The sequence below is a fragment of the Tenrec ecaudatus genome, chromosome 12, assembly GCF_050624435.1.
Source record: "Tenrec ecaudatus isolate mTenEca1 chromosome 12, mTenEca1.hap1, whole genome shotgun sequence".
NCBI lineage: Eukaryota > Metazoa > Chordata > Mammalia > Afrosoricida > Tenrecidae > Tenrec > Tenrec ecaudatus.
This window is the reverse complement of record NC_134541.1, coordinates 54,804,275-54,825,732: the sequence shown is the minus strand read 5'-3', so window position 1 is coordinate 54,825,732 and position 21,458 is coordinate 54,804,275. Positions and strand designations below refer to the sequence as shown.

General features: G+C 46.2%; 1 protein-coding gene across 1 annotated transcript; it reads left to right on the top strand.

Annotated features, from left to right (window-relative positions):
• Window positions 1-1,772: 1,772 nt before the first annotated feature.
• On the top strand, window positions 1,773-6,065 carry CD93 (CD93 molecule). The gene is made up of 2 exons (XM_075564050.1): window positions 1,773-4,053; window positions 4,339-6,065. The coding sequence occupies exons 1-2, from the start codon at window positions 1,934-1,936 to the stop codon at window positions 4,361-4,363; spliced, it is 2,145 nt and encodes a 714-aa protein (XP_075420165.1). The 5' UTR covers window positions 1,773-1,933; the 3' UTR covers window positions 4,364-6,065.
• Window positions 6,066-21,458: the final 15,393 nt, after the last annotated feature.

Here is a 21,458-nt window from a genome sequence, read left to right as displayed (position 1 = left end):
TCTGAGCAGACTAGAGAAATTCATAGATGCTCATATGTGTGTAATAGAGCACTGTATATCAAAGAGTAATTGTATATTAAGAAAACATCCCAGCCAAGTCCAGATCAAGTCCTTAAGTCCGATATTAACCCATATGTCCCATACCAGTGTATAAATTCCTCTTCAGACTCACACAACACACACAATGAGGCCGAAAGCAGAGAGACCGCAGGCCAGTGGGTGGAAAGTCTTGTGGATCCAGTGGCAGTGGAAGCATCTCAGTCCTGGCATGGGTCTCCATGTGGCTCCTTCAGCTCCAGGGTTCTGGTTCCATCAGTGTAGCTCCATGTGGCATATCAATAGGAAGACAAGCACAGTGTGTCTCCTGCCTCCTGGGAGGAAGAGAGGCGTTCCCAGAATCCTTAGAAGAAGGCCATGCCCACACAGAGGTCTCATTGGCTGTGACCTGATAGACAGGCTAGATTCCACCTCTTTGCAAGTAGGCAGATTATGTAACTGCCACAATGTGCAAAGAAGTTCTAAGCCCTCATACTTGCATGCTGTTCTTGAAGAGGTCTTATACAAGCTACACTCTTAAGTAAAATACCAGTCATCACCAAGGGGAAAATTTGAGCAAGAAACTCCCCAAAGGATGCCATTCCAAACATTCACCAGACTCAGCAAGTCCCACCCTCCCGATGAGATCTTCTTCCACTGACCTTTTGAGCACTGCGCCCCCAGGCCCCAGCGATCTCTTTCCATTTCAGACATCAAAGATCCTCCTTCCTGTAGAAGAGGACCAGACAAACTAGTCCAACCATGCCTGGCAGGGAGTGAAGGATCAAGGGCAGACTGGCAGCTACAGGATAGAGGGAGAAGTACATAAACAGTAGGCAGATTATACTGTATTTTAACACCGGTAGATCCGTTTGGGGTGGGGGTGGGAGTACCTCTGTGCGGCTTAGATGAGGGTCTGGTCGTTTATGCCACCTCTGCACTAGGGTGAGGTCTCAGCAGGGATTTCAACCTGCTCTTGTGCTTCTGGGTTTCTCACTGGCTCCAGAGGAGAGCGGGGTGTGACTTTGCTGCTTTCGATGTTAGAGTGGAGCCATAGGAGGCCCTCTTCTCACCTCCTACTAGCAGATAATAGCCATGGCTGGGTCATACGTGAATCAGTCTGATGGGACCCAGCCCACAACCCTGACCCAGGCAAGGAGGCTCATTCATTACTGTTTTCCCAGTGCTCCCGGTGCCCTTCCTCTCTCATATCAACAAGTGTCCTCAAGCCCATGGGATCTTGGGACCCATTTCTGAGGGCCTCCAGACAAAGTCCCGACAAGCAAAGCGTGCGCGCGCGTGTGTGCTAGTGGCACATTGTTATGCAGGAGGGGCTGTTTGAGGCTCCGGCTGGGGCCCTGCGATTCACTCTGTCCCACGGAGATGCTGCGAGGAAGGCAGTGTGGATGTGCAAGACCAAGAGGACAGGGCCTTTGTGTTTTCTTTGTTCTTGCCCTGGAAAAACCCTTCGCACCACGATCCCCCTCCCCCCCCCAAGCTGGCTTTGGGTGCTAAAGGAGCTTGGCATTATATTAGACTCTGAGCTATTCCCACGGCCCTGGGCTATTTAAAGCTCGCCTCTTTATTTAGCGTTCATGATAGAATAAAAAGGCAAAAGACTCTCAAACCCAATGGGGGCACATGAGCTAAGACAGAAGGCAAACTCAGTTTACTTCTAAAAAAGGCTCGGTTTCGTTTCGCTTCTTGTTTTTGTTAACCAAAGTGGAATTTTATCATGGGTTACTGTGTGAGCTCTCCAAGTCCAGAGTCTCCCCAAAGCCCCGTGGAGAGGGGAGGAGAACGGAGCCCAAGCAGAGCTTCAAACCGCCGTCTGTCCGCTGGGTGGGCACGGTTTCCTTAGCGCTTTGGGGGATGGAGCAAGCGCCTGCCTCCTTTTATGAGCAATGAAACTGCGCCGCGGGCAACAGGAGGCCGACAGCTATTCATTGCAGGAAGCCCCCGTATCCGGCGAGCAGTAAGAAGTACACCAGCCACAGGATGCGCCTTGGGTCAGGGGAACGTGACGAGTCCGCAGCAGCCTTTGTCTCCTGCGCGCCAGAGGCAGTGGCCAGGCGTGTCGCCCCCACCGCGTACCGCCGGCAGCCGCGATCGCGACGGAATGGCCCTCTCCCCCGGCTGGTTATTGCTCCTGCTGCCGCTGCCACTGCTGGCCCAGCCCGGGCCCGGGGCGGACGCCGCCGAGGCGGTGGTGTGCGCGGGGGCTGCCTGCTACACCGCGCACTGGGGCAAGCTGAGTGCCGACGAGGCCCAACTCAACTGCAGCACCAACGGGGGGAACCTGGCCACCGTGCGGAGCGCCGAGGAGGCCCGCTACATCCAGGAGGCCCTAGCCCAACTTCTTTTGCCGGAGGTGCCGCCGACTGCCCGCATGGCCAAGTTCTGGATCGGTTTGCAGCGGGAAAAAGGCAAGTGCCTGGACTCCCACCTGCCCCTGAAGGGTTTCCGCTGGATCAGTGGCGGGGGGAACACGTCGTACACCAACTGGCACAAGGAGCCCAAGGGCACGTGCATCTCCAAGCGCTGCGTGTCCCTGGCGCTTGACCTTTCCCTCCTGCCAACCCGCACCAGCCACCTGCCCACTTGGTCTGAGGGGCCCTGCGGGAACTCTGGCTCCCCGGGAAGCAACATAGAGGGCTTTGTGTGTAAATTCAGCTTCCGTGGCATGTGCCGCCCCCTGGCTCTAGGGGGTCCAGGCCAGATTAGCTACACCACCCCCTTTGGGGCCATCAGCTCCTCCCTAGACGCTGTGCCCTTCGCCTCTTTAGCGAGCGTGGCCTGTGGGGAGGAAGGCAGGAATGGGAGCTATTATTTCCAGTGCAAGGAGAAAGGGACCGCGTTGTTTGACTGGGATACCTCAGGACCGCTCTGCATCAGCTCCCAACTCGGCTGCAACTTCAACAACGGAGGCTGCCAGCAGGAGTGCTTTGAGGGCCTTGACGGTTCCTTTCACTGCGGCTGCCTGCCAGGGTACCAGCTGCTGGAGGACATGGTGACTTGCACCTCTCGAAACCCCTGTAGCTCCGACCCATGCAGAGGGAGAGCCACTTGTGAGCCTGAGCCCTCTGGGGAAAGTTACAGCTGTTCCTGCCCACTGGGCTACCAGCTGGACGCCAGTAAGCTGGGTTGCAGTGATTTGGATGAGTGCCAGGCCTCCCCCTGTGTCCAGAACTGCATCAACACCCCTGGGAGCTTCCACTGTGCCTGCTGGGTGGGCTATGAGCCTGGGGAGGGGACTTGTGAGGACGTAGATGAGTGCGCCCCTGGCCAGAACCCCTGTGATCAGAACTGCACCAACACCGAAGGCTCCTTTTACTGCTCCTGCGAGGAGGGCTACGTGCTTGCCGGTGAGGATGGCACCCAGTGCCAGGACATAGACGAATGCACAGGCTCAGGAGCTGCGCGTTGCAGGAACCTGTGTTTCAATGTGCCAGGCTCCTTTCACTGTGGCTGCCCGCCAGGCTGGGAGCTGTCCCCGGATGAGGTCTCCTGCACCCTTAGCCACCGGTCCCCTGAACCACCCGTAGGAGGACCTACATCGCAGGGAGAAGACCGCGGGAGCACCACACCCTCTGCTAAAACATCCAGTCCCCCCAGGAGCTCCGAGGATATCTATGAAGAGGCACCCATCACAGGGAGACCCTCCTTGCAGTCCAACACCCTTGTCACGCATGTCCCACCCAAGATCATGGCCTCCAGTGGGCCCCCCAACATCAGGGCAGAGCCCAGCATGAGCTTCCCCACTACCGTTGCTGGCCATGCTGTGGGCAAGGATTCAATAAGGGAAGACAGCCCCAACGGGCAGAAACTCCTTCTGTACTACATCCTGGGCACTGTGGTGGCCATCTTACTCCTGCTGGCTCTAGCGCTGGGGCTACTGATCTATCGCAAGCGGAAAGCAAATCGGGCAGAGAAGGAGAACAAAGTGCCAAGTGCAACTGACAGTTATGCCTGGGTTGCCGAGCGAGCTGAGCGCAGGGCCACCAAGAATCAGTACAGGTAAGAATCCTGCTAGAATGTGGGAGGGGCTGCAGGTGAGGGGGAAGTGGGAGGTCAGTGGGCAGCACAAACTGAGAGGAGGGACAGAAGCAACGATATCATCGGCATTGGGTGTTCAAAAGTAAATCTCTATTAGTCAATCTGGAGGCACCTCTGATCGTCATCTGGTAAGTGCCCACCTGGCTCAGGTACAGGTGGAACTCTCTGTGGTCTAAATGTACACAAGACATGGAGCCAGGGACTTCCAAAACTGCCAAAAAATTTTTTTGTTTTTGTTTTTCATAGCCCATCGCCTGGGACAGACTGTTGACAAGAGGTGACCGCAGAGCCTTTCAGTTTCAGATGACTGCCACCATCCTCAGATCTTGAAACCATCGGCCAAGCCAGGGACCTCCTCCTTCCCAGAAGCTAGACTGGAATCTTAGCGAACCATTCCAAGGCTTTTCCTTGGGAATTCACAGGCATTTTTTATATGTGTATAGTATTCCTAAAATGGGAGCTACAAGCGGTGAGGGTGGGGGGAAGGTGCTGTCATTTTGGAAACTGTATGAATATTAGCCATATGCTCTCTCTCTTCAAATTCAAATGTGACTGATTTCATTTCTCATGCTGATTCTGGTTTAAGGGATAACAAGACCAGTACGAATGGGGCCCTCTGTGCTACAGCTTGGTTCACCTTCCTAACTTGAAGACAATTTGGCCCGTTTGTATTGAGATGGCATTTTCCTCTTAGAAGAAGACAAGCTAGGTCAGCTAGCTATTGGATTCTACTGAAAGGATTTTGTTTGGGTGACAGGGAAAATGGGCAGAACTGGAAATTGTTCTATATATTTACATCTTTGCATTTTCCCCAGCCTAAATCCACCTGTGTGCTGTATTGTTGAAACCCCCTAGAATGACCAGAATGCATGATTAACTGCTGAAGGTGCAAGGAGGCCGGGAGTTAGAAATCACATTTCCTACTTTCAACTCAGCAGCCACTCCATGGAAGAAAGACGAGGCTCCCTGTGCCTGTAAAGATTTGCAAAGCCTGAGAAATATAAGGTCACTACAAGTCAGAAATAGACTTGATAGCTGTGGGTAAGCTTCTGATCAGTTTGAGTTGAAGTGAAGGTTGAAATAAAAGAAGGGGGAGATGTTGTTTGCAATGAGCTAAAGGCATTTTGGGAAATGCAATCGAGAGGAACCACAAGCTTGTTTTACCAACATGTGCATGCAGAGTCAACTACTTGTGCAAGAATCGCCAAAAAGAAACTTCCAGAGAGAGTCTGTCTCAGAGCCAGTGCAGGCACCAAGACATTACCAAAGCTTCTCGTGACCACGCTACGGCGCTCCGAATCCAAATGAGTTCCTTAGAATTGGGTCCAAAAGGATGTGTGCTAGGTGTGACATGCTGGGTTTTGGAAGTTGTCCTTATGTGGCACTTGAGCCTAGTTCAGAGTGGATACTGCCTTCTGGGAATGGTGAACCCTGGCTTCAGAGTATTGGACCCCCCAAAGTTAGGGACTGATCATGTGGAATGCCATTGCTGCACTGGTTAAGGAGCGTCCATCTTTTTATTTGAAAAAAGAGGGGTGGGTAAAATCATTGTAACACAAAAGCTGTTCCAAGCCATGTTGGCTTCCATCCACCTTTGTAAGTACACACTTGCGTAGACTCCCTTCTTCAACACATGCTCCACAGCACTCTGGCTGCAGAGTCTTGTCTGCTGAAACACTAGAAAGCAGCTCCTAGAGCCATGGGACCACAGGGTTACAAGTCATTCACGCAGATTTGGAGTCTCGTGTCACCTAGGGCTTTTTGCTGAGATCTGCTCAAAGGATGGACTGAGGGCTGGGTCTTTTTCCAACACTACAACTGCATGCTTCTCAGAACAAAAAATGCTGGAATAATTCTGATTTTGTAGCCTTCCAATTTGTGTTAGATGTTTTTCTGGTTTTCAGTATACGAAACCCAGGACTGATGAGCCTATAGGCAGAATATATAGAACATGTAGAATACAGGTGTGGGGGCAGGGTACAGTGGCGGTGACGCTGGGTGGGGGGCGGGGGCGGGGAGGGATGAGCGGGGGCGGGTAACACATTGATGATGTCAAGGAGTCCAGGAAGGAAAAGAATTTTGGAAGCTTACTGTGACAGCAATTGTACAATAGTGCTTGCTGCGATTGAACTCTAGAATGATACATGTATTACCTCTCAATTCAAAAAGAAAGAAAGAGAGAAAGGCATCCCTGCAAGAGGTGGCCACCTGGGAAGGCTGACTAACACCTTAGGTCCTCGGGCTTTAGGGTTAAAGAGATATTTTTTGGTCAAGTATCGAACATAGATGCTATAGCTCATTTCTTTCCTTTTGTTTAAGAAAATAGAAAACTGAAAGAATAAGAAGGACAGACTGAAACTTTCTAGGGCGTAATAGGATGTTTAGAACTTTGCTTTGAAGTCTCCTGTATTCTTCCATGTCCAGTGGTAAAACAGATTGCCACTGACCTGAGACTCACCCATTGTCATAGAGTCAATTCTAACTCACAGTGATTCTTCTGGGGATGTTGGAGCCTTTGTGAATCTCGACAGGAACGGGCTGGGGGCCGGAAGGGTGGGGTTGAGCTGTCAGTCTTGTGGTTAGCAGCCCAACACGTCTCTGGCAGTGCCACTAGGGCTCAGAGACTGCGGATTTGCCACCACTTTGTGGGCACAGGCCTCTCAGATTGAAATTTGTAGTCTATGGAATGGTAACCAACCATTCATCTGTTTAGAGCATTCACTAATATAGGTAGGAGGTGAGACTAAAGGTACACTCAACACCTGCCCCCGAGGTCTTTTGACATGCCTCCCCTTATCATTTGGGGTGATGGGAGGATGCAACTGTAAGGACTAAGCAGATGTCCTTAGGTCTTGAATTTGCTGAGATGACACGCTGCCCGTTCATGTTTTACAGCATTCAAATTCCTGATACACCTCAGATCCAGGCTTTGGCTTCTGCATTTGAGTTCTTCTGTGGGTGGAAATGTGCAACTCTGGCTCCGAATTCAGCAGGACCCCTGACCCCTCTGTGGAACTCACATGGGCTGGGATTAACCTAGTTGCTCACAATCTCTCCTTTCAAAGAGGTTCTTCACAGGATGGAAATCATTGTCCTTAAAGCAAACACTTTCCATTCTTTCTGAAGTCATTTTGGGGCACATAGATTCTTGCTTGGGGAGCTCAGGACCCACACCTGGTTTGGATAAACTTATGTCCCCTGACTGACGTCTTTGACAGGTTGGCTGGGTTGTGGAGTGGGGCCAGAGGTACTCTTGGTTGTGCTAGGAAGGGATGCACTTTGTTCTGTGCACACACCGGTTACTCACCTGGTCTCATGAAGCTTGGCATCACAAGAGGCAGCTGTGGCCCTCAAGCAGCAGAACCAGTCAAGGCTTTGTGTGCAAGGAGAGGACACCACGAGAAGTCATAAGGATGGAGGGAATTTACATTGTCCAAAAAATTTCCTATAGCTCACTAATTTTGAGAGACTCTTAGAAAAACTAGTTTCAAGACAGAATGTTGCCAAGGGAGATGCCTCCTCACTTTAACAGCTCAGTGACTATTCTGGAATTTCAAGTCACAAGTTCATTTTTAAAAATTATTTTAAGTTACATGCTGTTTACCTGGTGACATTGAGTAGGTGGGTCCCACCAAGTGCTGGGAAGCAGGAGGTGACACTTCTAAGCCGTTCTATGACAGAACAGAAAACTTCATCTTAACATCTTCCTGATGATTTGGGAAATAGAACCAAAGTTAAACATCTAGGTGCGTGTATGTGCATTATGCAGGATGAACTTAGTTGTAAATAAATTTATTTTCTCTTAAACACCTATGTGCATTTTGCTACACTCAAGCTCTTCTCGTGAGACTATTTGAGCATATGTGTTGGGGCCTGGATTTTCATCACTAAACAGCCTGTGAAGAATCTGGCTATGCTTGTCAGACACCTCTGATCCAGTCCTCTTTTCCGTAATGATTTATGTGGAAACAAGGAGAACAGAGAGGAGATCTACTTTAAGATATAGATATACCGAGTTCCAAATGAAGGCATTTTTAAAAGCAAATATAGGACAACCTTTTCCTATTGTTTTCCTTTTTAGTTTCTACATTGTTTAAATCAGGAAAACAGGAAAACATCGATTCTAACAGCTGCAAAATTGTTAGTGGCCTGTACATATTTCCATCACCTTGAACAATAGCCTTAGAATGGGAATTTGAGATATGATCACTGAAAACATGTCTGTCCTTGCTTTGGCAGCAAACTGTGTTTAATTTTCTGTGCTTAGGAGGATTGGTCAACCAAAAAACAGAAGAGCGGGGCAGCATAGATAATAACCCAAGTTTCCCACATGGTGTCATCAAGCTTGGTACCAGACTCCCAAGTAATAGTTTAAAAAGTGAAACAGACTCTCAAATCTAGTACTTAGTGAAGTGATATTTTTTAAAAGGAAACATTTTTAAATGTTTCAGTTTGTGCTTAGAGAGAGCATTCATCTATTTTAGAAACCAAGGAATCCCTCTCTCCAATTGTAAAGCTTATTTGTAAGGTAGCAAGTATTTCATTTCCAAAAACTTTGCCTGCTGTTACCCTGGACCGAAGTTCTTTTTGCATCTTTGGCTTAAGTTTACATATGGCTTTATGCGCTGATGTGATTAGATGTGAATGTGAACACCAGTAACCACTTCATAAATCTCCGTGAAAATATAAGTACTTTTAGTATGTGTATTGGAAAGTGATCTGATAAATTCTGGAATTGTGGGATTTCTGTGCCGGATTTTTTTTTTTTTTAATCATCCTATGCATACATGTTTCATGGCTCGACTACAGTGCTGCTCCTGGGAGGGTGGGTAAATTAATGCGGAATCTCAGCCATTAAGATAGAGTAGCTTTGTCTGCCTTTGTACATTTTGTTACCACCTGCTCTAATAAACATCTGTTCAAATAATATCTTTGTTGTGAACTTGTTTTAATGTCTTTCACAATGTTACCAGAATTCAGGTTCTTGTCTCACCAAAAGAAAGATTTGTTGTTGGAAGACAAGAGAAATTTCATTTAGGAAAGAGAAAGCTTCTCCAGGCAGCCTGGCCAACCTCAATATTTCTTGCCAGCCGCCTGCCCCTCAATAGTCTTCACCCCTCCTTTTTAAATTAAAAAAATGTCTTCAGCATACTGTTTCTTTAGTATACCCAATCCCCCAACTTCCATCAGGAAGCAAATGGATTCTGAAAAATGTTGTCTCAAGATGTCTCAGAATCCGCACATGCTCTGTTCAAATCTCCACCTTCGCTCCTTTAGCCCTGTCTCATTTCCTCTGGAGAGGTTGCATGTACATGTCTCCTTGTGGGATTAGGGGCAGGGGTCTCTCTTCTGGTAGCTGCTTCCTGTGTACAAGGGGCACAGAATATGACCACCCTGCCTCTATACACAGAAATCGCTCCCAATCTCTTCTCTATGAAGGGAGGCGAGGGGTTTATAGTGGAGATGCTCGACTTGGGGCTGTGAGTCCTTGACACATGCACTTGTTCATATTCTGCAGTCTTGCTTTCTTCAGGCTCTACTGGGTCTGTTGTTCAGAAAATTCTGTGCATGTCCCATCAAATGTTGTCCTAGGGGGACATTTCACCATCTTAAGGAGGCAAAAGAAAAGAGGGGTGAGGGACAAATGGACTCCCGGCAATGTTATATTTGCCCAAGAACAATACCAGACTAAAAGCACAGTATTACTGTGTTTTCCTCACCCCTATGTTACTCTCAAAGATTCTTCAGTTTCAATATAAAAATAATCAGAAAGAAAGTGGTTGGTCCAACAGGTTGAAATGAAAGGTCAAAAAAAAAAAAAAGCTCCTTTTTCCAAAATAGAGGAAAGAACTGGGAGACAAAGGACTTTTCTAGAGGTTGAAATACAGGCATGTACATATTTAAATATATTATGTACAATATAGGGAAATAGGTCAATGTACATATATTTATATGTTAAGTATCATGGTAGCAGACAGAGATTGGGCCTTTACTCAAGTACTCCCTCACTGCAAGAATACTTTATTCTAATAACCTGGCATTCCATGATTACTCACCTTCCTGAAATGATCATTGAAGACAAAATGGGTATATAGCACATGTGGTGAATAAAGCTGATGGTGCCAGGCTATCAAAAGATACAGCGTCTGGGGTCTTAAAGGCTTGAAGATAAACAAGTGGCCATGAAACTGAGAAGCAACCAAGCCCACATGGAAGAAGCATACCATCCTGTGTGATCATGAGGTGTTGATGGGATCAGGTATCAGGTATCAGATATCAAAGACCCAGATAAAAAAATATCAATGCGAATGAGGGGGAGTGCGGCGTAGAGGGCCCATCTGTAAACAATTGGACATTCCCTTACAGAAGGGTCACAAGGAAGAGACAAGCCAGTCAGGGTGCAGTATTGCACCAATGAAACATACAACTTTCCTCTAGTTCTTTAATGCTTCCCCCCCACCCACTATCATGATCCCAATTCTACCTTAGAAATCCAGCTAGACCAGAGCATGTACACAGGAACAGATAAGAGCTGTATCTGAATACAGACAAGGGGTAGAAAAGGGGAACAGATCACAATGATCTACACATAACTCCCTCCCTGGAGGGCGGACAACAGAAAAGTGGGTGAAGGGAGACATCAGACAGTGTAAGACATGAAATAATAATAAATTATCAAGGGTTCATGAGGGAGGGAGGGTGTGGTTGGAAGGAAAAAATATGAGGAGTTAATACCAAGGGCTCAAATAGAAAGAAAATGTTTTGAGAATGATGATGGCAAAAAAAAAGTACAAATGTGCTTGACACAATGGATGCATGTATGGATTGTGATAAAAGCTGTATGAGCCCCCAATAAAATGATTTTTAAAATTCCTTTTTCCTTATGTCCTAGCGCTGAGGACACTTGTAGACCACATTTCCTAATGTGTGTGTCTGGGTCTTTCTGTTTCGACACTACCGCTCCCTGCTTTTCCTAGGACTTGGTCTGGCTGCGCATGCAGGCCAGTGCTTAGAAATGTGTGTGTTGATCCAGGCATAGGATGGAGACAGACAGAACGCCGTGCTGGCTACAGCTTTCCGCACAAGTACCTGTGGTTTCTGGCACGGATGGATTTCTTCCTCTTGGTTCGAGGTTGAAGATAGCACACTGATCATTAACGTGGGCCTTAGTCAGACTAGAGCAGGCTCTTTAAATTCAAAGTGCTGGCTTTCCATCAGATACCAGCTCACCCGCCTTCGCCAGGAGATGCTCGCGGGTTGGTCAGAGCCCAGGTTCATACCTTGGCACAAGCTGTTCTTTTCTCTCTACTACATGCGAGGCAGCAGTGGAAGATAATACAATGACGGGAATGCAGATCAAAATCATTACGATCCCTTGAAAAGTGGACCTGCCCCATGTGCCTGCTCCTGATAGGAGCTATGCAAATAGATCTAGTGCGTGCCGGAAGGAAGCCGTGTTATTCTGCATATAGCAGCTCTCTGGGCCATTGTCTAATTCTGGGCAGGCCTCTTCTATTTTTTTCTGCATTATTTACCTACGTGCGGCAAGAACTGTTAACTGCTGCACAGACTCTCCCTCGCTAACTAAGGAAAAAACGGCCGAAGCTACTGTCGTTCAGGGGCACTTTGGCCAAAGAGTTTACGCATCGCAGCTGTGCTCCAGTCCCTGAGGAGTTTTGTCTGCTATTTGTCCCATAGTGACTGATACGTTTCTCAAGGGCTTTTTCCAATTAACTATAATATAATTAGAGATGCAAGCTTTCAAAATTGACCGACACCCACTTGGGCGCTGGACTACGCGGTATCTTTCTTAAACATTTTTTTCTACAGCATTGCATGTTGTAGTTTCAATTTTTGGTCTAACCTTCTACCTATCACACACTGAAATCTCAAGGAAAGGAGTTGCTACAAAACATCTGATTTCCCTGAAAATCAAGTGAGGGTATTGTTTCAGTAGCAGATAGCACAAAAGTAATTATTTAACCAGACCCCAAATGATATGAAAACAAGATACCAGAGGTAGTGGAGTTACTGAAGGGGCCCCTGTAACTTAACTGCATGAGGAAAAAACAGCTCAAAGTGGGAGAATTAAGTGATAGGTTAAACCAGGGGTTCTTGTGGCAAATCCTACACTACTTTAGATTATCGGGACTTGTCAAAGATTTTCGACAATTCAACAGAAGCATCTATCCCCCTAGACAGATAATTAAGAACTCAGATTTTTAAAAATATAACAAGCAACACATAGGCACAATCAGATTGCACTTGCAGGCGAGTCAGTCATCAGAAGGGAGGTTGAGCTGTGGTTGATTAAGGAAGGTTGTAATTTCCAGGTTCAATCCTCTAACCAGTTTGGCCACTGCATCAAGAACTTGACTGTCTTTAGGTGAGAAAGGCGTACCTAAGTTTCCATGCCTGGTAATTTTGCAGCATTTTAGACGTTTTGCACTTATTCACAAAGGCCAACATAACATGCTGAAGATAAGCAAGCATTATGACAGGTGGTAAATATGTGATACATTTAAGGTGCCAGAGTCCTATGACTTAGAGGATTTTTGGAATATCTTTGTTTCTGCCTTAATCTAGAAGGAGCTGGTTTGATAATCAACAGGCAAAGTCATATAAAATTCTTTCTTGTGGGTACCATTTGCCCCCTGCTTTCTTTAAGCTTATTAGGGAGACAGACAGACAGACAGACACACAGAGAGTGATCCATAGGGTTGCTAGACCTAGCTCTAACTCTTGTCATTTCTTTTTTATGTCTGGCCAGCATAATAAACGGGGGTGGAGTTGCAAACTTTGTCTCCTAATACTAATTTTCCTCTGGGACTCTTAGGATCTTGATCAGTACATTTTATTATAGCCTCTTGTAACTTTTAAAATGCCGTCAGGTTCTCCTGACCATGTTGGTTCATGGCAGTTGGTTTGTGGTCATAACGTAGACTCCTGTTTTCAGGCCAAATTTCCTAATTGCCTCGCTTATTACAAAGAATATCAGTTTTTCTTTAGGGCCTGAGGATTAAACTTGCCCCAGTTTTTAAGGGTGCATCCGTGAGCTCTGTCCAGAAGTATTCAACTTTGGTTTCCCCTTAAAAACAAAAACAAAGGAGAGCAGAGGAGATCACAGAAAAGACCTTGGACATCCTCTTTCCTCTCCCATGTTATAAGCATCTTCTCAGAGGGTGTCCTCCTTCCAAACCTGGGTTTTCAAAATTAACCAGTCCTTAGTAACCTCTCCTACCTCACTCCCTTCCCATGAGGCTTACCCATCCTTCCTCCTGGGATGCGTCTCCCCTGGGCTGCTCCCTCTGAGTGGCTTTGCCCTCCCTCTTCACAGGTGCTGAAAGCTTCAGCCCTGGCTTATTGCCAAATCCTCCCCCCCGAAGGTACAGGAATCACTGGCAGAAGACAGCAGCATTAAAAGACTTCCTGTGCCTCCTCTAGGGGCCTGGGGCTCAAAAATGTGCCAATTCAGTAAAGATGATCATTTGGAGGTTGGAAAATTCTCATGAGACCCACAAAGTAAAACTATACCTTGGCTCCATCTGTCCCAATGTTGGTGAGGGAAAGAGGCCTCAGGTATGACCCCACATTTCTTGCATTATGCCTCAGGCTTCTGTCTCCAAGTCAGAGCTGACTTATGGCAACACCTTAGAGCAAGGTAGACCTACCTGTAAGTCCTCATGGGAGCAGAAGGCCTCAGCTTTCTCGCAGAGCTGCTGGTGGTCTGAAACTGCTCGCATCCAGCTTAGTAGCCCAGACCACAACTCCCTAAATTATGGTCTCTTTAATGATGCTTCAAGAGACAGGCACCCTAATGGATAGATCTCTTTAGCATTTGGGGGATAATAACTTTGAATCAGACCTGAATAGAGACCACATGATAGCACACTTTTCCTGAATGTTCACTTATACACAGAGGGTCCTCTTTAAATGCCACATTATGTCCCACAGAAAGAACTCAGAGAAATACTTAACCGATTTAGTGCCTAAAATCTATTTGGGGTCATGCTAATTCATGCCAGATCATTGGTGGTGTGGTGGTTATGTGTTGGGCTCCTGATTGCAGGGTTATCAGTTCAGAGCCACCAGCTGCTCCCCAGAAGAAAGACAGGGCTTTCTACTCCCATAAGAGTTACGGTGTCAGAAAGCCCTGCCCTATAGCATCATTATTGACTTAACAGCAGCGAGTTTAGTGTTTTAGTAATTCATGAACTTCATCACCTTTCAGAATTATAGAAATCTTGATTTAGTCTAGTGGTCTCCAAGTTCAGGACATCAGTCCTTTCTATAAGTCCAATATAAGCCCATTAAAAAAAGTTAAATGTCTTTGCAGGCTCACAAAGCAAGAGCTTATCTGTAGGTGTCAACACTTGCTATAGTGCTGGTTAAGTCACAGTACAGTATAGCTCGCTGCCATTGAGTTGATGACAACGCATAGCAACCCTATAAGACAGGCTGGAACTGCCCCGTGAGTTTCTGAGACGGTAACTCTTCACAGGAGTAAAAAGCCCCATCTTTCTCCTGCAGAGGCACTGGTGGTTCCAAACTGTGGATCAAAGTGCAATGTGTAAGCACTATACCATCAGAACTCCTCAGTAATATATATATAAAGTCTTAAATGGCAAATTCACAAACCAATGTGAAACCAAAGTCAATCAGAAGCCACAAGGAATGACAAAAGGAAATATTTTAAAATACAACTCTGAAAATGTTCAGCTCACTGTTATTTTCTGTAGAAAGTGTTGTTATGTTACATCTTGTGGTAAATTATTTGAAGGTCCAAAACTATAAATCAAAAAACCACATAATCCTCCTAGGCTCCGGTCTTCAATGGACAGGTCTGCTAACCTTTGGCTAAAGCTAGTGATTAGCTGGTTCAGGTGTCAGGAAGAGTCTTCCTATTTTAACTCATCTTCACCTGTTAACCCTTGAGTCTTTCAGGTGCACATGCTCTTTACTACAAAGTGAGGAAATTAACAGACTCTCCAGCTTGGAGTCAGCATTGATTCAATCAATGGCAGTGACTTTGTGTGTTGTTATTCTTAAAAATATATAATCCCACCAAATCGATCTTGTGTCACAAAAGTTTTAAAAATTTCATTGTTCTAAGTACCTTTTATAATAATCCTTTGAACCTAAAGAAGAACACACTATTTAGCAGACCTGAACCTCTATTCATCTTTTCTATATAAAAAGGTATGTGAACTTCCAATTCCAACAAATATTTGTCAATTAAATTTCAGCAAATAACATAATGATCTTGATCCTAAAGTTGTTATATATATAAAATATATATACATATGAAATTGAAGCCATATAGCCACACCCATATATGAACTATATTGAAATTTATTAAATATATACATATGAAATTGAAGTAATATGTACACATATAAAACTTCATTTATTCAATATAATATTTTTAAAGTTTGATTCATATGCATGCACATACCATAAAATCAAAGTTGAGCTCTTAAGGAAAGAAAATCTATCTCCATACACTTCATTTAACTATCATCAAGAAATAAAACTTACATTTTTGGCAACATTTTGTTTAGAAGTTATTTTATACCAATTATAATAAATAGTGTACTCTTTAGAAGGACTGTTCTATTAAAAACATATAAAGGCATTTGTTAACACAGGAAGGAAGAGGCCAGAAACTGATTCTTACTCAGAAGTGATTTCCAAAATGGAGGCTTATTTACTCAAAGGAGGAAGCACATGTGGCGGAACAAGCCCATGTTTTTGTTTTTGTTCTTTTTGTCAGACTGACTGTTTTTTCCCTATACCCCCCAATGCAGTCAACTAAATCCACATGTAAATGCTCAAATTTAATGTTCTCTTCTCCACTTCAGGTTCATAGCATTCTTAAATGGGCAAACAGGGCAAAAGAACAGGAAGACCTTTATGCTTCAGAACAAGTTCAAGAAAATAAAAATCTAGTTTTCAAGGTCAAAATGGAGAAACACTGAAGAAAGCCCGTCCCACAGACACAAAGAAAATAGTTCCATCTTACTCATGCCTTACAGGGGTCAGCTAGGGGAATGAGATAGTTAAGGTTTATTGTGCCAACCTGGCTGATAAACACATGTGGGATTAATTGGAGGGTGGAGGGATAAATGGCTTGGTGAGCCTCACCTTTCTAGTTCTCGGGTCTCTTGCTTTCTGATGTTCGGACCAGGGTGGAGCTGCCTTGGCCAATTCCCTCTTCCAGCTGGCAAGGCTCACTTCCTGCAAGACACCCCTGAGGAGAAGCTGCATGGACCTACCCCAATGCAGCCCTAGGTGCTGCAGCAGCCGTATGGAGACCCCTGCCAGCATTGAGATGTTTGCACATTCACTAATTCAGCTTTCCTCCTGCAGTCAGCATCATTGCATCTGTTTTGTGAAATGAAGAAGGACTTTGTGGAATGGTGTTGGACATAGGGGTTAATGTTGGCCCTATGGGTTTGGATACCGCTGGGTTGGGATGCTTTCTTAATGTACACTTACCCTTTATATAAAACTCTCTCTTATATACATGAGTTTCTGTGGGTTTGTTTCTCTGGTCTACCCAGACTAACACAGGCAAGTTCCCCAAACCCAGGCAATAAATTGAATCAAAGTCCAAAGTGAGAGAAGAAAATTCTCTAGTGAGAGGTCTCTCACTTATGGGAGCTGGCTGACTTCTTAGCACGGAAGTTGAGAGGTGCAGAATTGCAAGGTGTTCTGATGGCAGCCCAGCTTCTTGCCTGGGTAAGACACTGGTTCCATCTCATCATCGTGAAGGGCACTGTATTTTGGTTCAGCATTCCTTCTTTCTCCTGGCAGGGCTCACCAGATGTGTTACTGAAATTTGGTTTCTGGTGTTACGAAGAGAAAGGCTTACTTTAGGAATGCATAGAGCATCAAAAAGAATTTTATTGATTAAGGGACCCCGGGGAAGATGGCCGACAGGGACACCGGCATACTCTGAGAGCTCCTCCAAACAAAGCAGGATTGGCGACCAGGTAGCTGAATAGTAAGAGTCTGGTGAGTGAAATATCCCCCTGGGACAGCACCCCAGTCCTACCCCACGTATTTGTCCTGAGCAGGGGTCTAGGTGAAAGAGGACCGGACTAGTGGGACATCTCTGGCCACTAAGCTGCCGTGAGCTCACTGGCGACCGGCCTAGGCTCCATCCCCAAACCGGACGCCAGCCCAGAGCCGCTTGCTTGCCCTGCCTAGACAGGCGCAGCAGGTCACGATCCCCTACTCCAGAGGCACACTCCCCACTCGCGGATCCCCACTGGGAGAGAAGCTTTCCTCTCCCGCAGTTCCCCTCTCCCCGCAGGGCAGCGATCTGCCCTCGGGCCCACGTCCCTCCCTCCATTCATCCAAGCTCAGGGGAGCGGACCCGCGGGTTGTCTGGCGACTCCCACAGGGGACCATCCACCCGCACCGCTGCCGCGGACCTCTCCACCTGCCCTCCGTGCGCCAGCCTCCCACCCCCGCCCGCCCCCGCCAGCCCCTGGCAGCCTAGCGCCAGTTCCACTCCTGGCGGGGACCCTGCGCTGAGCACTTCCCGCCAACAGGAGCCATAGCCCAACCCGCGCCTGTCCCGGACCCTGAGCTTCCGCGGAGCGCCGCGCCCCGCGCTGCTGAGTCTGCCCACCAAGGGCCCCCCCCCTGCGCAAGGCACAAGAGTAGGTGCCCTCCCCAGGGTGCTGCGGGGACCCCGCCGGCCGCGACTCTGAGCAGAGGAAGGGCGCCATTGCCCCCTGCGGTTTCGCGCCAAAAGGGCGGAGAGCGAACACCATTGTTCCCTGCAGTGTCCCGCAGCTGCCTGCGCAGCTATCCAAGGGGCCTCCCCGCGCCCGCTCACAGCCCGGGCAGATCAAACATTTCACCTGCAGTGGAGCCTGGGTCTCGGCTTTGCAGTCCCTGAGGAGCCGTCAGTGAGCTCCAGCCAGCTCTCACCACCTGGGGCCCTGTTGGGTCCCCAGTGCCAGCCCTAAGCCTGCCGCAGCCCGCCCCAGCCACCCCAGGAGACGGCACAGTGGCCTGAGCCTCCACACAATAAGGTTACTCCTGTCTCCCAGAACCATGGGGCCTATTAAAGGATCAAGGAAAAATCAACAGACCACATCACTCCCAACAAAAAAATCAGAGAAACGAGGCACATTAACAGACCTAACGTCACTCATAGAAGAAACAGATATAGATCAGCCACAAAAGGAAATCTTCAGAACTCTGCTTGCAGTAATACAGGAGCTAAGAGAAGCAAACCAAAATAAGGATGCAACGATAGAAGGGTTGAAATGCACAATAGAGGGGATGAAGTCCACAATAGAGGGGATGAATACTATCCACCAAAAGGAACTGCAGAAACTAACAGAGGAGGTAGCAGAGGTCACACAAAAGGTCACAGAAGCTATATCTAGGCTTGAGGAGGCTGAGAACCGTATCAGTGAACTCGAGGACGCTCAAACCAAACGAAGCAAGCGAGAAAAACAATCAGATAGGAAAATTAAAGAAACAGAAGACAGCCTGAGATCAATGACAGATGCTATGAAGCGGAATAATATTCGAATAATCGGTCTACCGGAACACAACATAACACACAAATCGACCGCCAAGATAGCAAAGGAATTCCTGGAAGAAAATTTCCCCAACCTAACAAAGGAGAATCCGACTCTCATACAGGAAGCAGAGAGGACGCCGGCTAAGCTAAACACCAAGAAGAACACGCCAAGACATATAATTGTAAAATTATCCAACTTAGAGGAAAAAGAGAAAATTCTACGAGCATCAAGAGAAAGGAAGACAGTCACATACAAAGGAGCGCAGGTAAGGATATGCTCAGACTTATCAGCAGAAACCATGAAGAGGAGGAGAGAATGGAGCAACATCTTCCAAAAACTGAAAGATAAAAATGCCTCCCCCAGAATCCTATACCCTGCCAAGTTATCCATTAAGATAGAGGGTAAGATAAGGGTCTTCCAGGACAAGGAAGAACTCAAAAAATATACTGCAAGTCACCCGACCCTGCAGAACATACTGGCTGACTCACTATGGCCAGAAGAACAAGCACCAACTAGAACCACCAGGAGACCACCATATAGCCCATCTCCATCTAGAAGCCAACATGCCAGCAACACGTACCAGGACAACACGGTCTCAGATGGAAAAGAGGACAGGATAGAAACCCTCCACTCAAACGCAGTACACTGATATGAAGGAAGATAGGCAAAGACCCAAAACACAAAACAGAATATGGCAACCATGAAGCCAGAGATTGTAATAATCACTTTGAATACAAATGGGCTCAATTCATATGTTAAAAGAAAGAGGCTGGAGGATTGGATTAGAAAGCATAACCCATCAATCTGCTGCCTGCAAGAGACACACCTTAAGCGAGCAGACAAGCATATGCTGAGAATAAAGGGCTGGCAGAAAGTTTACCAAGCAAATGGTAACTCCAAGAAGGCAGGAGTGGCTATCTTAATCGCCGACAAAATGGATCTCAAGATCCAAAACATAAAAAGAGACAAAGAGGGACATTACATAATGCTCAAAGGCTCAGTAAACCAGGAAGCAATAAGCATACTGAATATTTACGCACCTAATAATGGTGCGGCAAACTTTGTCAAACAAACTATTAAAAAAATGACAGAAGAAATCACGGAAACAACAATAATAGTGGGGGACTTCAACACTCCACTATCAGAGAAAGACAGGTCACAGGGAAAGAAGCTCAGCAAAGAGGCCAGAGAGCTAAACAATGTAATTAGGCAACAGGGCCTGATAGACATCTATAGAGCCTTTCATCCAAAAGCAAAAGGTTTCACATTCTTCTCCAATCCACACGGATCTTTCTCAAGAATAGATCACATGCTGGGGCACAAGGCCAGCCTGAGTAAATTCAAACACATAGATATTATCCAGACGTCTTTCTCAGACCACCATGCCATAAAGCTGGAGATTAATAGGAGGGCACCCAGAAAAGCAAGGGCCACCAATTGGAGAATAAACAACGATCTCCTGTGACATGAATGGGTTAAGGTCCAGATCAGAGAGGATATCAGGAAATTTCTAGAAACTAATGAGAACGAGCATACAACATATCAAAACTTATGGGACACTGCAAAGGCAGTTATCAGAGGTAGCTTGATATCACTGAATGCATACATGAAAAAAGAAGAAAGGCGTATGACAGATATGTTAACACAAAACCTCCAACAACTAGAACAGAGTCAACAGAACTACCCCTCCAATAGCAAGAGAAAAGAAATAATAAAAATCAGGGCGGAGTTAAACCAGTGGGAAGACAAAAGGACAATGCAAAGGATTAACGCAACTAGAAGCTGGTTTTATGAACGAATTAATAAAATTGACACTCCCCTGGCAAAGCTTACCAAAGATAGAAAGGAACAATCATCAATAGCCAGGATGAGGGATGAATCGGGGGCAATAACAACAGACCCCAATGAGATAAAAAGGATAATCACAAAGTACTATGAAGGTTTGTATTCTAATGAATTCAGAAACCTGGAAGACATGGATAAATATTTAGAAAAACAATCTATCCCTAGATTATCTGAGACAGAGATCAAGAACCTCAACAAACCCATAGCGAAGGAAGAAATAGAGAGTGTCATCAAAAACCTACCAAGGAAAAAGGCCCCAGGGCCAGATGGCTACACAGCAGAATTTTACCAAACATTCAGGGAAGAGCTGACACCGATCCTCCACAAAGTATTCCATAACATAGAAAAGAACGGCAAGCTCCCAAACTCATTTTACGAAGCCAGCATTACTTTGATACCCAAACAGGGAAAAGACCCCACAAGTGTAGAGAATTATAGACCAATATCTCTAATGAACATAGATGCAAAAATCCTTAACAAAATATTGGCCAATAGAATACAAAGGAACATCAAACATATCATTCACCACGACCAAGTAGGATTCATCCCAGCGATGCAGGGATGGTTTAACATCCGAAAATCCATCAATATCATACACCACATCGAGAAGAAAAAGGATAAAAACCATATGATAATATCCATAGATGCAGAAAAAGCATTTGACAACATCCAGCATCCATTCCTAATCAAAACACTCATGAAGATAGGATTGGAAGGTAAGTTCCTCAAGCTCATACAAGCTATCTATGAAAGACCAACAGCCAACATCATAGTCAATGGAGAAAAGACAAGAACAATACCACTGAAAAAGGGTACAAGACAAGGATGCCCCCTGTCCCCTCTTCTATTCAATATCGTTTTGGAGGTTCTGGCTAACAACATAAGACAGCGGAAGGACATCAAAGGGATCCAGTTGGGAGAGGAGGAGGTGAAACTATCGTTATTTGCAGATGACATGATCCTATACATTGA

Excerpts from the sequence above, each read along its gene's own strand:
- CD93 (XM_075564050.1), top strand. The coding sequence starts at position 1,934 with ATGAGCAATGAAACTGCGCCGCGGGCAACAGGAGGCCGACAGCTATTC. Across the intron at positions 4,054-4,338 it reads GCCACCAAGAATCAGTACAG|CCCATCGCCTGGGACAGACT; the intron begins GTAAGAATCCTG and ends TGTTTTTCATAG.